This window comes from Cervus canadensis, chromosome 18 (assembly GCF_019320065.1).
Source record: "Cervus canadensis isolate Bull #8, Minnesota chromosome 18, ASM1932006v1, whole genome shotgun sequence".
NCBI classification, from domain to species: domain Eukaryota; kingdom Metazoa; phylum Chordata; class Mammalia; order Artiodactyla; family Cervidae; genus Cervus; species Cervus canadensis.
Genome location: NC_057403.1, coordinates 33,442,100 through 33,458,048, shown reverse-complemented (window position 1 = coordinate 33,458,048; position 15,949 = coordinate 33,442,100). Strand labels below are relative to the sequence as shown.

The 15,949-nt window shown below is 40.0% G+C and overlaps 1 protein-coding gene and 1 pseudogene across 1 annotated transcript in view; both read left to right on the top strand.

Annotated features, from left to right (window-relative positions):
* The window catches only part of PKD1L3 (polycystin 1 like 3, transient receptor potential channel interacting), an 81,040-nt gene that overhangs the window by 58,845 nt on the left and 6,246 nt on the right, over positions 1 to 15,949 (top strand). Inside the window, exons 23-26 of the mRNA XM_043437161.1 lie at positions 993 to 1,133; positions 2,189 to 2,374; positions 11,149 to 11,464; positions 12,377 to 12,510. Coding sequence (XP_043293096.1) covers positions 993 to 1,133; positions 2,189 to 2,374; positions 11,149 to 11,464; positions 12,377 to 12,510 — 777 coding nt within the window. The remainder of the gene's footprint in view (positions 1 to 992; positions 1,134 to 2,188; positions 2,375 to 11,148; positions 11,465 to 12,376; positions 12,511 to 15,949) is intronic.
* On the top strand, positions 4,836 to 5,282 carry LOC122420077 (annotated as a pseudogene).

Genomic DNA, 15,949 nt, shown 5'->3' with positions numbered 1-15,949 from the left:
AGGGATACCATCAAGGAGGTACACAGCAGGTTTTGTCTCAGCTGCCACTTATTTCTTAAGCTGAGTGGTGGACAAGCTGCTAAGGGGTTGGCATCTCATTCCTTGTGAGATTAAAAAACTAGTAATCTGACTTCAAACTGCCTTCCCAGTCCTCATTTCATTTCTCCATCTCTTGAATTGCTGTTCCCTCTGCTAAAGTGACTTTCTTTCTTTCTTGTCCTCATCTTTATCCATCTAGAGAATTCTGTCTGACTCATTTAAAACAAATGTCCTCTGTCACTGCCTCTGGGCCACCTTCTCTGAATTCCTCAAGGAGGTTTATTTTTCTCGCCAGTGACCCCTTAGCACTTTGCTCCTACAGGCTGACATGTTTTAGGTTACAGTCTAACTCCCTCTCTCTCCCCATCTTGATTTACACGTCTCTAGATTCTTCTGCCCACAGTGTGGGCTGGAGAACAGCACTGGCATTTCCCTGGAATTGTCAGAAATTCAGGCTGTTAGGCCTTACCCCAGAAACTGCATTTTAACACAATTCCAGGTGATCCCCCTGCCCATTTTACAGTGAGAACCACCACTCTGGAACAGCACTCCCATTGGGTAATCGATTGACAAAACTGTTTGGTTCTGGTCCAAGATAAGTGGAGAAATTCAGAATAAGCCTTTAGAAACATAGCAATAGGGCAGCCTAATTTTAGGCCTATTGAATCTAATTTTCAAAATGGGGCTTCTATGTCATTTTTCTTGTATTTTATAGGTCTCTGTTCTGTGTCAGTTTTCTAGTTTTTACTGTATTTTACAAAAGTATTAGTCCCTGATGGATTGGAAATATTTTAAGTCTTTGATGGTAGTTTGGGAAGTATTGCTTGTGTAACTTCTTTTCTCCATTTCAGCATTTAATAGGAGATACTCATAGTAGATGCTCAGCAGATGTTGATGAATAACTACTTAACGAAATATAACCTTTTTGTGACCTACATTTGAATTTTTGACAGCAAGATGTCCTTCATCATTACCCGGTTCAAGAGATAAGAGCAACTCCATCTATATAGCCCCCACTATGAACAGTCCAGTTAAGCGCCCAGAAAGAACCTTGAAAGAGAAGAAGTTCTGCAAGTTGACAGGAGATGTTTTAGGTATGGAGAGAAGACGGTAACATGTTTATACATCAACACATTTCCCAGCAAGGAAAGGGGGAGTGAGAATAAAATGGAAAACCTAGAAGGGGGGGAAGTATATTAAAGTATTCACCTCAAAACAGTCTGGATGCTATTAAGGCTGAACGTAAGGCTTACGTAAGGCTGTACGGTGAATGGAGGGCCTCCTGAACTTATGGTCTAATTGTGTGCTTGAGGAAGTCACTTCCTCTGTCTGCAGAATGTAATCTTGAAACTTGATCAGCATCACAGGGAGGAGGGAAAATGAATATGCTTTGAAAAATAGCTGTCCTGTAAGTACAAGGTCCAGCACACCTAGTGTTTGGGTTGTTGGATTCTCTGGACCAAAATAGACAAATTCTGTTTTTGTCACGTGAACTGAGACAATCTATAGATAACGAGGGATGGGAAGAGACCGAGGGAGTTGTCTGGGGGGTCATTTAGACCTTAGAACTAAAATAAAGCATTTTTGTGGGAGATTTTATGTATCTCAAGTATAATTTCTGATCAGTGGCAAGAGAATTCTGGGAAGGAATATATACATATCTATTGCTGCACCTACAGATATCACCAGGAGCCAAATGCTTTGGCTTATCTCTGACAATTAAGTTGAGTCACGTGAAAGTTCAATTTTTGACTGTTTTTGACCTGTGAGAGTCTATATGCTTAGGGAAAAATGAAGAAAAATGTATAGAGAATTTTTTTAATTGAAGTATAGTTGGTTTATAATGTTGTGCCAATCTGCTCTACAGCAAAGTGACTCAGTTATACATATATACACATTCTTTTTTTATATTCTTTCCATTATGGTTTATCCCAGGAGATTAGATATTGTTCCCTGTGCTGTACAGCAGGACCTTGTTGTTTATCCATTCTACATATAGTAGTTTGCATGTACCAACCCCAAAATCCCAGCCCATCCCTCTCCCTCCCCACCTTCCCCTTGGCTTCCATAAGTCTGATCATATAGAGAATTTCAAAGAATTGAAATTTGATTTTCAAATTCACCTATGGTTTTCTCGCTTCTGTACTAGCACAAATCCTTTTCCTTACTCTGTTGATGACTACAGTCTACTCGACGCAGAACTCCAATAGATTTTACCTCCGTCAAGCTATCCACAAGAGCTTTTCTCACCATTTCTCAGAGATCAAACTTCTTAAGCATTTCTACACCTGGGCCAATAGCACCCTCCTTCCCAACCTGTATGGGGATTACAGAGGTAAGAATACAGTCCAGGGGCCCAGCCCTGCAAATGTGGGATACAGTTGGTTTCCCGAATGCTCCTACAGTAACCATTAGAACACTGGAGAAAGTTTCACTGGCTGTGTCAATATGACTGCACCTCTGTGGGCACCCAAAGGTCCACTCCTAGGGACCCGTCTAAACAGTTTCAGGTTTATGTCTGTTCACCCAAGGGTGATCAGTCCCCGAGGGCTGATTCCCACTGAAGTTTCACTAAAGGCTGATAAACAAAGTTGAGAATTTATTCACTTACAGCATGAGAAGTAACTAAAGTGGTCCTTGGGGTTGCTGGCCTCCTTGTGAAGGAAGGAACCACATGCAGCTGAAGTTTGTTCTCTAACCCCAGATGTAATCAGAAGATCTCACACCAGGGTGATATTTTGATACATTGCCTGATGTGCAGTCATTCCTTAGTCTGTGATGTGTGACTTTTCTTGGTTGGTTATCTAGTTCAACTCCATGAATATGTAGTGAACAACTGGTGTACTGGGAACTGTCCTAGAAGCTAATGATAAAAAGATGAGTATTATGTGGTTTGTACCCTCAGAGAACCTCACCATCAAGAGGAGTTAGTATGAATGCTTCTTGTTCAGTATTTCTCAACCAGGTACCAAAACTTTGTCGTATTATAAATTTGTGTCTTATTAAGTGAGTTGTGCTCTGGAGATTGCTGCATGCATTAATCTCAGGATTGGTGCCTTTCTGTTGAGATTTGGAATATCTCCTAAGTTCCTGAAAAAAAATCTGAGTGATGTGTCATCTGAGTAAACATGTATACTCTTCTTTTTTTTAAATTAAATTTTATAGGCATATAGTTGACTCACAGTGTTGGAAATGTTGGTTTCAGGTATACAGTAAAGTGAATCAGTTATGTGTATACGTATATCCCTCCTTAGATTCTTTTCCCATATCGGCCACTACAGAATATTGCGTAGTTTCCATGCTATCAGCATGTTCCTATTAGTTGTCTGTTTTACTTATAGTAGCATGTATATGTCAGGCCCAACCTCCCAATTCATCCCTCTCCCACTTTCCCCTTTGGTGACCGTGAGTTGTTTCCTACATCTGTACAGTCTTTTCTTAAACGTGTGTCCTTTCTTAAGTTGCTCCAGTTGTGTCTCACTCTTTGTGACCCCATGGACTGTAGCCCACCAGGCCCCTCTATCCATGGGGATTCTCCAGGCAACAAATACTAGAGTGGCTTGCCATGCCCTCCTCCAAGGGGATCTTCCCAACCTAGGGATCGAACCCGCGTCTCTTACGTCTCCTACACTGGCAGGCAGGTTCTTTACCACTAGCACCACCCGGAAGCTCTTAATGTGTATGTGGTGCATTTAAGAGATTTTACAGGTGGCAACTCCTATGCATTGCATGTTGATTCTTTCTAGCCGAGTTTCATTTGCTTTTTTATTTTATGGCTGTGCTGGGTCTTTTTTGCAGCACGTGGACTCTTTGTTGCTGCACCTGGGCTTTCTCTAGTTGCAGAGAGTGGGGCCTTTCTTTCTAGTTGCAGTGCAAGGGCTTCTTGCAGTGGCTTCTCATGGTGCAGAGAGCTCTAGATGCACGGGCTAGACTAGATGCAAAGGTGCAGACTCAGAAGCCACATCCTTGCTCTCCACTTACCAGCAATGTGTTTCTGAGTGAATCACTCAACCTCTGGTGCCTCAGTTTCCCTGTCTATACAATGGAGATAATCTTAGGATCTATCCTTTAAGATTGATGTGAAAATTTAAAACTTAGTAGATCTAAGTGCGTAGAGCAGTGTTAGGCACTCAATGGGTCTTAGCCATTATTTATTTATTTATTTATTTTTTGGCTGCACTGGGTTTTCACTGCTGTGAGCAGGCTTTTCTCTAGTTGTGGCAAGCCAGGACTACTCTCTAATTGTAGTGTGTGGGCTTCTCATTGCTTCTGTTGTTGTGGAGCACAGGCTATAGTTGCGGCTCCTGGGCTCTAGAGCACAGGCACGATAGTTGTGGCGCGCAGGCTTTATTGCTCCGAGTCATGTGGAATCTTCCTGGACCAGAGATTGAACCCATGTCCCCTGCATTGGCAAGCAAATTCTTAACCACTGGACCACCAAGGAAGTCCCAGTCTTAGCTATTATTAATTGGGGCAGTTGGAGCTCTGGTTCTCCTAGAACTACAGAGGTTACAGGAGTTACCTGGACATACTAAGGAAGAGCAACAGCAATCTGAGATATAGATAAAGAAATAGAATTAAGTAGATGATACTGATGGACATTTAGATTGTTTTCAGTCTTCTACTGTTAACAACAGTACTATTAAATATCCTTTTACATATATAATTTCACTCGTGCAAATATATCCGTAAGATAAGTACCTTGAAAAGACTTGATAAAACTGTACATCCAGCTTTCCCTGCCGCATGGAGGCTCGGATGCATTCAAGATTCAGTTCCACCAATAACCCACCGCCATGGCTGAGGAAGGCATTGCTGCTGGAGGTGTAATGGACGTTAATACTGCTCTGCAAGAGGCGCTAAGACCACCCTCATCCACGATGGCCTAGCACGTGGAATTCACGAAGCTGCCAAAGCCTTAGACAAGCGCCAAGCCCGTCTATGAGTGCTTGCACCCCACTGTGACGAGCCTGTGTATGTCAAGTTAGTGGAAGGACTTTGTGCTGAGCACCAAACCAAGCTGATTAAGGTTGATGACAACAGGAAACCAGGGGAATGGGTAGGCCTCTGTAAAACTGACAGAGAGGGAAAACCCCGTAAAGTAGTTTGTTGCACTTGTGTGGTGGTTAAGGACTATGGCAAAGAGTCTCAGGCCAAGGATGTCATCGAGGAGTACTTCAAATGCAAGAAATGATGAAATAAAAAATTGAGTTCTTGTTTTTTCTTTAAAAAAAAAAAACCTGAATATCCATTTTTCATTTAAAAAGCTATATATTGCCAGTAACATTTTTTCACTCTTTAACTGCTAAAAATTTTTTTGTTCTCAGAACTGATGTAGCCCAGTCCCGTTAGTTCACTTGTTTGCAGAAATACTGAGAGCCAAGCCATTTGTGGCAAGTAATTGTATCCTGTAAATACATAACTTTGCTAAATAGCCTAATCCAAAGTCAAAACACATTTGGGAAGAATTTTTTTGGTAAGATTTAATTAAAATTCCTCTTGTAGCAATTTAAACTTGTTTCTTCTCTTGTGACTTTCTTCTCAGATGGAAAACCATTAATCTCACAATTCTATTATTGCATACTTTTAATTTAGGGAATATACAGTGAGGCTACCTTTGAAGGTTAAATCATCCCTTACCTTCCTCTTACCTTCTTTAGAATCCTCGGTCCTTTGATAACTACTGCAAACTTTTCCCTGCCAGATTTTCTAACAATCTTTTTCTTTCATGTTAAAACATCTTTTTAATAATTAAAACATGAACATGGAGAAAAACAGTATACACCGCAAGGTATGCTGTGCAACTCTCCTTTGTCCCCTGGTCCCCCTTCTCTCTTTCTGAGAGGCAACCTCATTACCAATTGATTATACGGGCACACCTCACTTTATTGCATTTTTTTTTTTTTTACCTTTATTGCATTTTGCTTTATTACATTTCAGAGATTCTGCTCTGTCTGTTTAACAAATTGAAGGTTTGGGAACCCTGTGTCAAGCAACTTCATTTGTGCCATTTCTTCAACCGCATTTGCTCACTTTGTGTGTCTGTCACATTTTAGTCGTTCTTGAAATATTTCAGCTCTTTATTATATTTATTATGGTGACCTTGTGATCAGTGATCCTGGGTGTTACTATTGCAAAAAGATTATGACTCACTGAAGGCTCAGGTGATGGTTAGCATTTTTTATAGAAATAAAGTACTTTCTTAGCAATTAAGTTTTTAACTAAGGTATGTACATTGCTTTTTTAGACGTAACGGTATTGTATACTTAACAGACTACGTTTCAATCTAAACTTTTTTTTTTTCTTGGCCACACCACATGACTTGCTGGATCTTACTACCTAGACCAGGAACTGAACCTGGGTGCTGGCAAAAGTGCCAAGTCCTAACCACTGGACAGCCATGGAATTCCATAAACATAAGTTTTCTATGCCCTGGGAAACCAAAAAATTCATGTGACTTGCTTTGTAGCAGTGGTTTTGAACTAAACCCATAGTATCTCCAAGCTATATTTATAAATTCTTTCAGAGGTAACCTGTCTATTTGCAAATACATTTGATGATAAACAGCATCCTGCTATAAACACTGCCATGCATTTTTGCCTTTTCCCCTTAGGCTGCCTCGAGATTGTTCCATCAGCATGTGTAAAGCTGTCCCTTTCTATGTTTTATTCACTTACTGTATAGTATGCCATTGCATGGATGTACCATAAATTGTATAACCAACTCCCTATTGATAGACATTTAGATTGTTTCCAGTCTTCTACTATTAACAACAGTACTATTATTAATATCCTTTTACATAATTTCACTCGTGCAAATATATCTGTAAGATAAGTATCTTGAAAAGACTTGATAAAACTGTATATTCATTTTTCATTTAAAAAGCTATTGCCAAATTGTCCTCCTCAGTTGTACCAATTAACATTTCCATGAGCACCGTGTAAGATCTGCGCACATCCCCAGTAGTTCACACCATACAGGTAGCTCTGAGATACACAAAAGGTTTGCAATTGCACTCACAAGAAAATGCAAGTCAAAACTAAACCGAGGAGCCATTTTTCACCTCTCATATGGACAAAACTTACCTCCACTCTTGCCCTTCTTCATTCCATTTTCCCCATATTGTTTTTTTTTTTTTAACATATAAATGCGTTTTGTCCCTGTTCAAAAGCTCCCAATGGATTCCATCACACTTAAAAGCTTAAACCCTTTCTAAAGCTTACTCTAGGGCCTTCCCCACTCAGGGCTGTTGCACCTACCTCTGTTCCTTCTCCTCACCTCACTCCGCCTCTCATTCACTCTACTTCTGCCACACAAGCTTCTGTGCTCTCCCTAACCAGGCCACACACACTCTTGCTTCAGCGCCTTGGAACTCGCTCTTGCCCTTACTGATGTCTGCATCGGGTGCTCAAGACTTTGTTAGAGTCTCTCTCATAATCCACTCCAGTATTCTTGCCTGGGAAATCCCATGGACAGAGGAGACTGGAGGGCTACAGTCCATGGGTTTGCAAAAGAGTCGGACACGACTTAGTAACTAAACAGCAAACTCTCATAAGCCACCTCCTCAGAGAAACGTCTAATCATCCCTGCTCCCTCCCCACAGGACACTGTCCCCTCATCCTACTCAGCGTTTCTTCATAGCACTATTACTACCTGAATATTGTTTGGTTATTGCCTGTCTGCCTCCCTCCTCAAGTGTGAGTGCTCTGTGGACGGGGACTCTCGCCCACTGCTCTGTGCCTGGCACCTAGAATAGGACCTGGTGTATGTGAGCACTCGGTACACGCTGACTGAGACAAGAATGAATGAATGTCATTCTGTAAACTGCCTATTTTTCTTTGGGCTGCTTGGTTTTGTTTGCTTGCTTTGATAAATGGGAGCTTTTTATATATACTTAGTTGTAGATAGAGGTTTAGATATTTACACAGAAACAAAATGAGGATTTATAAAAATTTAGAGAATGGATAGCATATCAGTAGCTTAGCTGATAAGCTATTGATATCTTACCTGGGAGTGTGATATGCTTTTCTGTTCTCATCTTCATTTGTATCCCTCAGTCATACTGAATTCTCTTCATGTAATTCTGGTACATCTTATTAGGTTTATCTTTTGTGTTCTATGGTCAATAAGATTTCACTATACTAACTAGTGTTTGAAGGCTATTGGTTTTACCATATTTAATACCCAGATACCTTGCTGAATTTTTTTCGGTATGTGTATTTAGGTTGATTCTCTTTTCTCCCCAGCTTTATTGAGGTACAGTGGAGACACTGAAATTGTATGTATTTAAGGTACACATGATGCTTTGATATATGAATTGTGAAATGATTACCACAATCATACTAATCAACACATCCCTCTTTTCACATAGTTACATGCTTTGTTTTTGGTGTGATAAGAACTTTTATTCTCTTATCAAATTTCAAACATACAATATATCACTATTGCTGTTAACTCTAATCTATAAACTGTAATCATGCTATACATTAGATCTCCAGGACTTACTCACTTTAAAATTGAAAGCTGATGTGCTTTGACATCCAGCCATCCTTCTCCCCACCCCAGTCCCTGGTACCCACCGTTCTGTCTGGTTCTGTAAGTTCGACTTTTTAAAATTCCACTTATGAGAGACCATACATGCTTCTTTGTTGGCCAATTTTGTATTTTCAGTTTTGTGAACAATCCTGCTATGAACACGGGAGTGCAGCTCTCTCTTCAAGATGGTGATTTTATCTCCTTTCCTTTCCATATATAGCCATTAGTAAGATTGCTGGATCATACAGTAGCTCTATTTCTAATTTTTTGAGGAACCTCCATGCTATTTTCCTTAACGGCTGTAACCAGTTTACATTCCGATTAATAGGATTCCTTTCTTCAGACCCTCACCAGCACTTCTTATTTCTTGTCTTCCTGATGATAGCCATCCTGATAGGTATGAGGTGGTATCACAGTGCAGTTTTGATTTCTGTATATCCCTGTGGTTAGTGAGTTTTATGTATACCTGTAAGTCATTTGTAGGTCTTCTTTAGAAAAATGTGTGGTTTGTTTATTTTTTGGTATTGAGTTGTATGGGTTCTTTATGGATTTTGGATTTTAACGTCTTGTCAGATACATAGTTTGCAAATATTTTCTCCCATTTCATAGGTTTATTTTATTGTTTCCTTTGCTGTGCAAAAACCTTTTCATTTGATGTACTCCCACTTGTTTCTTTTTGTTGCCTAAATGTTTAATGTCATATCAAAAAAAAAAAACTGTCAAGACCAAGTGTCAAGAAGCTTTTTCTCTGTTTTCTTGTAGGAGTTTTGTAGTTTTAGGTCTGAGGTTTAAGTTGTTGATCCATATAGAGTTGATTTTTTGTATATGGCATAATAAAAGGGTTCAGTTGCGTTCTTCCCCCTTTCCTATTTGGATGCCTTGTAGTTATTTTTCTTGCCTAACTTCTCTGGTTGGGACTTCCAATACTGTGTTGAATAGACATGGTGAGTAGGCATCTTCATCTTGTTCCTTATCTTAGAGGAAGAGCTTTTAGTTTTTCACAACTGAGTATAAAATTTAGCTGTGAGCTTGACATATATGGCTTTTATTTTCTTGCAGTACATTCCTCCTTGCCTAATTCATTGAGTTTTTATCATGAAAGGATATTGAATTTTGTCAAATGCTCTTTCTATATCTGTTGAGATTATGTTTTTAATCCTTCATTCTTCTAATATGGTGTATCACATTTGTTAACTTATGTATTTTGAATCATCCTTGAATCCCAGGATAAATCTCACTTGATTGTGCTGTGTGACCCTTTCAAGGTGCTGCTGAATTTTGGTTTTCTAGTATTTTGTTGATATGCATAGCATCTTTTTCCATGCTTCTATTTTCAGCCTATGCGTACCCTATGTGTACCCTTAAAGCTTAAGTGAGTCTCTTATAGACAGCATATTGTTGGATCTTGTATTTTTTTTCCATTTAGCTACTCTGTGTCTTTTGAGTGGAGAATTTAGTCATTTACATTCAAAGTAATTATTGATAGGTTATGTTTAAAACTGTAATTTTGTTCATTTTCTGGTTTGTAATTCCTTTGTTCCTTTCTTGTCTTCCTTTGTGATTAATTTTTTGTAGTGGTAGGCTTTAATTCCTCTCTCCCTTTATCTTCTATGTATCTACTATAGCTTTTGCTTTGCAGTTACCATAGTGAAGTGAAAGTCGCTCAGTCATGTCTGAATCTCTGCGACCCCATGGACTATACAGAGACTATACAGGACTACACATGCTCCAGGCCAGAACACTGGAGTCGGTAGCCTTTCCCTTCTCCAAGGGATCTTCCCAACCCAGGGATTGAACCCAGGTCTCCCGCATTGCAGGCAGATTCTTTACCAGCTGAGTCACAAGGGAAGCCCAAGAATACTGGAGTGGTTAGCCCACCCCTTCTCCAGCGGATCTTCCCTACCCAGGAATCTAACCGGAGTCTCCAGCATTGCAGGTGATTCTTTACCAACTGAGCTATCAGAGAAATCCATAAGGTTACCATAAGGCTTACATAAAACATCTTACAGTTACTGTAAATTTATTATTTTAAGCCAATAACAACTTACCTTCAATCACATACAAAACTACACTCTATTATCCCTTTTATGCTCTTGATGTCACACTTCACTTCTTAATGTTTATCTAGGTCATTGTCCTCATTTATTTATTTGGCTACCTCCAGTTTTAGTTGCAGCAGGCTGTTCTTTGTTGTGTCATGCAGGACCTTCCGTTGCTCGCACAAACTCTCTAGTTGAAAGGGCTCATTACTCGTGGCACGTGGGCTTAGTTGCTCTGCAGCATGTGGGGTCTTAGTTCCTCTATCAGGGATCAAACCTGCGTCCCTTGCAATGCAGGGTGGATTCTTAACCACTGGGCCGTGAGGGATTTCCCTCATTATTTTTTACAAATTGCGATAATTTCATATCCTTTTAAAAAATGTTCATATCTTATTTCTTTTGCTTATCTGATTGTATTAGCTAGCTAGCAACTCTAGAAATGTTTTTAAAAATATTGGTGAAAATAGGCCCTTTTTTTGTTACTAACTTACTGAGGCAACTTTTTTTTAAATGGCTTCCTGTATTCTCTCACTAGGATTTATTACTGATGGAAACTCCTTTCTTTTGGGCAATGTTCTACTTCGTCAGATTCGCTTTCCTGGTGCCACATTCTTTTCAACTAGACTATCTCTCCGAGAACAAGAGAAGCCATCTCACCAAGTTCAGGAGGATACAGAGAACTATGGGGTTAACTGGGGCCCCTCTGATACAAACAACACGAAATCAGACAGCATCTGGCATTACCAGAATCAGGAGGCACTGGGTGGCTATCCCATCCAGGGAGAGTTTGCCACTTACTCTGGAGGAGGGTATGTTGTGAGACTTGGAAGAAACTCCAGTAATGCACTCAGGTGAGTGAACCTGAACAGGAGGTCCAAGATGTTTGCTCCTGTCCATTCTTAGGACAATTAGGAATTAAGCACCCTTTTGAGTAGTTTTGACAGCCACTATTATGCTACTATACTATGTATGGCACTTGTAGACACTTTTATTTTAGATTTCTAAGGAAATGTACCTTTAAGTTTAAAAATTCCTGTTCAACCTCAAACTAAAGGTATCTTTGGGGTTGCCACTTTGCCAAATCTCCTTCCTTTTCTCATCTGGAAAAACACATCAGTTTCAATTCTGGCTGCAGTTAGACTAAACTCTAGCTTAAGCAAACTGTATTCAAAGGAGAGGAAACACCATGTCATGAACAATCCAAAATTAAAATGCCAAAATTAAATTGCCAGAGACTTAGAATGGTGTTATATACAAATCCTGAGTCTTTGTCATTATGTACGAAAAGCCCAAATTAAAATGATTATCTTTTCATTGAATTTTTCAACAAGAAACTAACTTCTCGAAAACAACAACCAAATGGCGCTCTGACTGCTTACACCTGAATAGCTGTTAAAAGTAGTGCTTTAGTGACTGACACTGTATTATTATTAGCCATTTCATGAATCTTCAGTTTTAGATATTGTCTAAAACAAGTTTTTAAAAGATACTAATGTAATTAATTTTGAAGTAGAATTCTTAATTGAGGTAAAATTAATTCTACCTCAGACCTGAAATGCCAAATACCTTTTCTTGAACATTTAACTTTGGTGTGAATACTAGTGAAAGTTTGGGCGTTAGTAAGCATAAGCATTTTACAGGGTGAACCTAGATTGGGAAATGTCACTTCTCACCTCCTCTGTGAGTCATACTGGAAATGCCAGAGCATTTTCCTCCTCTGTAGAGTTCAGTGGAGAATATAGCTGGCCTGTCTGTTTTTCCAGAGTTCTTCAGCAACTTGAACAGAGCCACTGGCTAGACCATTGCACCAAAAGCCTCTTTGTGGAATTTGTGGTCTTCAATGCTAATGTGAACCTGTTCTGTGTAGTGACCCTGATTTTGGAGTCCAACAATATAGGTATGAAGGCCTCTTCTCTCTTCCCTCTGTGACCTGGTATCACTGAAGGCCCCATTTCTTTTATCTTATGTCATTAAAACAAATTATTTAAAGCTATTGCACATAACTTTAAAGGTCAGATATTTCAAGGCAAAAATTAGCAGGTCTCTGTTCATCCTCACTTCATTCCTACTCTCCAAAGGCAGATTTAACTGATTCTTTGGTATTTAAAAATTACTCTAAAAATGCAACATGCTTAAAAAGATAGTCTCTTTTTTTGGCGGGGGGTGGGGGGTGCTGGGTGTTCATTGCTGCACACGGGCTTTCTCTACCGGCAGCGAGCAGGAGCTATTCTGTGTTACAGTGCCTGGGCCTCCTCTTGTGGTGTGGTGGCTTCAGCAGTTGTGGCACATAGGTTCAAGAGCACAGGCCTAAGTAGCTGTGCTTGGCCAGTTGCTCTGTGGCATGTGGAAGCCTCCTGGAATAGGAATCGAACTCATGTCTCCTGCATTGGTAGGTCAATTCTTATCCACTGTACCACCAGGGAAGTCCCAACAGTATCTTCTTATGATGATGATGATAATTCAACTGTTTTATACCCACACATACCCCAACATACACACACATAAAAACATTCTCCCAATAGTTATCATTCTGCCAATATAGTAATGTAACTTATGACTAATTTAATATTTCTATTACAGTGATTATATAAATATTTTCTAAGGATGAGCCTAGTGGCTCAGTTGGTAAAGAGTCTGCCTGCAGTGCAGGAGACCCAGTTCAATCCCTGGATCAGGAAGATCCCCTGGAGAAGGAAATGGCAACCCACTCCAGTTTTCTTGCCCAAGAAATCCCATGGACAGAGGAACCTGGTGGACTAGTCCATGGGGCTGGAAAGAGTTGGATACCACTGAGTAACTAAACCACCAACCTCCGTGTATTAAAATTAAATATCTTTTCTCTTAGAATATTTCTCCCTAGAGTTTATAGTCACTTCTTTTTCTTTTTTCACTTTCTTGGTTTGATATGCATCTATCATTGATTCACCTCCAGACTCTTCCTAGAAGTAAAAATTTCATTCTGTTCAAAACTATCAAGTAACCTATCATTTTGTTTTTTCCTTAGAGACATCTCTCAGGCCCACTATTCTTTTGGTATAGTCCAAATTGGTTATTTTCTAGGCCTGCTTGAGAGCTCTTGAACTTAGACTCTCCCTTCGCTATCTCCTCTCTCCTCTGTTGGATCACCTTTCTCCTAAATCCCATGTCTTCCCTTCTTGGTTTACTTTCTCATTTTGCTGGAGCACATCCAGCTGGTATGTTTGTTGGTAACTTCCTGGAAATGAGCAAGGGAAATAAATTTTCTTAAAGCCTTCAGTTCAGTTCAGTCGCTCAGTTGTGTCCAACTCTTTGCAACCCCATGGACTGCAGCATGCCAGGCTTTCCTGTCCATCACCAACTTTCAGAGCTTGCTCAAACTTATATCCATTGAGTTGGTGATGCCATCTCATCCTCTGTTGTCCCCTTCTCTTCCTGCCTTCGATCTCTGCCAGCATCAGGGTCTTTTTCAAAGAGTCAATTCTTCTCATCAGGTAGCCAAAGTACTGGAGCTTCAGCTTCAGCATCAGGCCTTCCAGTGAATATTCAGGACTGTTTTCCTTTAAGATTGACTGGTTTGATCTACTTGCAGTCCAAGGGACTCTCAAGAGTCTTCTCCAACACCACAGTTCAAAAGCATCAATTCTTTGGCGCTCAACTTTCTTTATAGTCCAACTCTCACATCCATACATGACTACTGGAAAAACCATAGCCTTGACTAGATGGACCTTTGTTGGCAAAGTAATGTCTCTGCTTTTTAATATGCTGTCTAGGTTGGTCATAGCTTTTCTTCCAAGGAGCAAGTGTGTTTTAATTTCATGGCTGCAGTCACCATCTGCAGTGATTTTGGAGCCCCCAAAAAAGCTTTTTTTTCTGCCATCACATTTGGTTGATCAATCATTTGGCTGGATACAGTAGTTTTTCAGAGTTTAGCTCCACTGTCTTCTAGCTTCTCATACTGCTATTAACAAGTATGATGATCCCCTTACTCCCAAAAGTTTTTAAAATAATCTCTTTGTCCCCAGAGTTAGGAATGGAGTTCACAGTGCGTCCTTTGATCTGGAAATGTATCCCTTAAGTTCTAATAGATGTTCTTGCATTTTTCTATTTCTTTTTCTATTTTTTTCCTTTTCCTGATATTCTTAGCATTTTGATGTTGGAATTCATGGATGGATCCTCTGATTTCCTCATGTTTTTACTTTATTTTCCATCCTTCTGATTTCTGAGCAATTACTTCAATTTCCAAACCACTATTGGAATATTTTGACTTCTGTTCTTTTTGGATGCAGTATCCTCTTCACTAAGGATATTACAGGTTTTTGGTTTTTTCTGCTCCTTCAAGGCTTTCTGTAATTCCTCTGAGCTTTTTTTGGTGTTTTGATCTCCGGTTTTCAGTGTTAGAGATTCAAGTGTCCTGTCATATTTGGTTTTTACTGCCTCCCTCTTAAGTGCGTGCTAATTAGAAGCACCATGTGCATGGACAGAGCTAGTCAGGTAGTATGTCCTTTTGGGGAGCAGTTTGTAGAGAAAACCCCTCCGTTCTCCTGCCTTGAGGATGTAAGCCTTTACGACTCCTCAGAGCCAGCTAAGGGAAGGGAAATGGGAATGGTCTCACCATGCAATATTTAAACTTTCTTTGAATTCCCTTTTCCAGTGGACTACTACCCACAGATGTACCTGGTGTCCTGAGTTCAGATTCTCTCTGGCTTAGTGTTACTAGGAAGGCAGGATGGGTAATAAATAGCGTGGTTGTAAAGGGGAGGGAGGAAAGCTGGGTTTTAACTGTTTACGTCCAGACTTAGGATTCTGTTAGTTCTATGTGGTACTTCTGAGGTACCTGATGCCTCCAGTTTCTCAGCCTTTGTGGGGTTTTGTGGTTAAGAACCCGCTTCCTTCTAGGTTTCCTGTGCTGCTGGCTTAGGTTTCAGCTTTCTTGATTCTTCTCAGGCAGTGTCATTCAGCTGTTTTCCAGTTCCAGGCTCATCTGCTCATCTGCCCACCTCCTCTTTATCTTTGGGTCATTTTTTTTATTCCTTTACTGTCGATGGCATTTTTTTTTTTTGGTAAGGCATTAGGGGGAAACTGGGTATGTTCAATTCCTCCCCCTTTAACAGGAAGTCTGCCCTAATCCTCCTTCCTTTCCCCTCTCCCCCATAATTTGCCCACAAGTGTCCTATGACCATAGGTTTTACTTCTAATCAGAATTTTTGTCCTCACAGGCCCACATACAGTAGACCACTTCTGCTATACTTGTTTCAAAATGAAACATGAAAGCTTCCCAAGAGTCTTCATAGGGTTTTTATTTTAACTACTCAAAAACTAGGGGTAAAATAAACATGGGAAAGTCTGGCTTTCCCCAT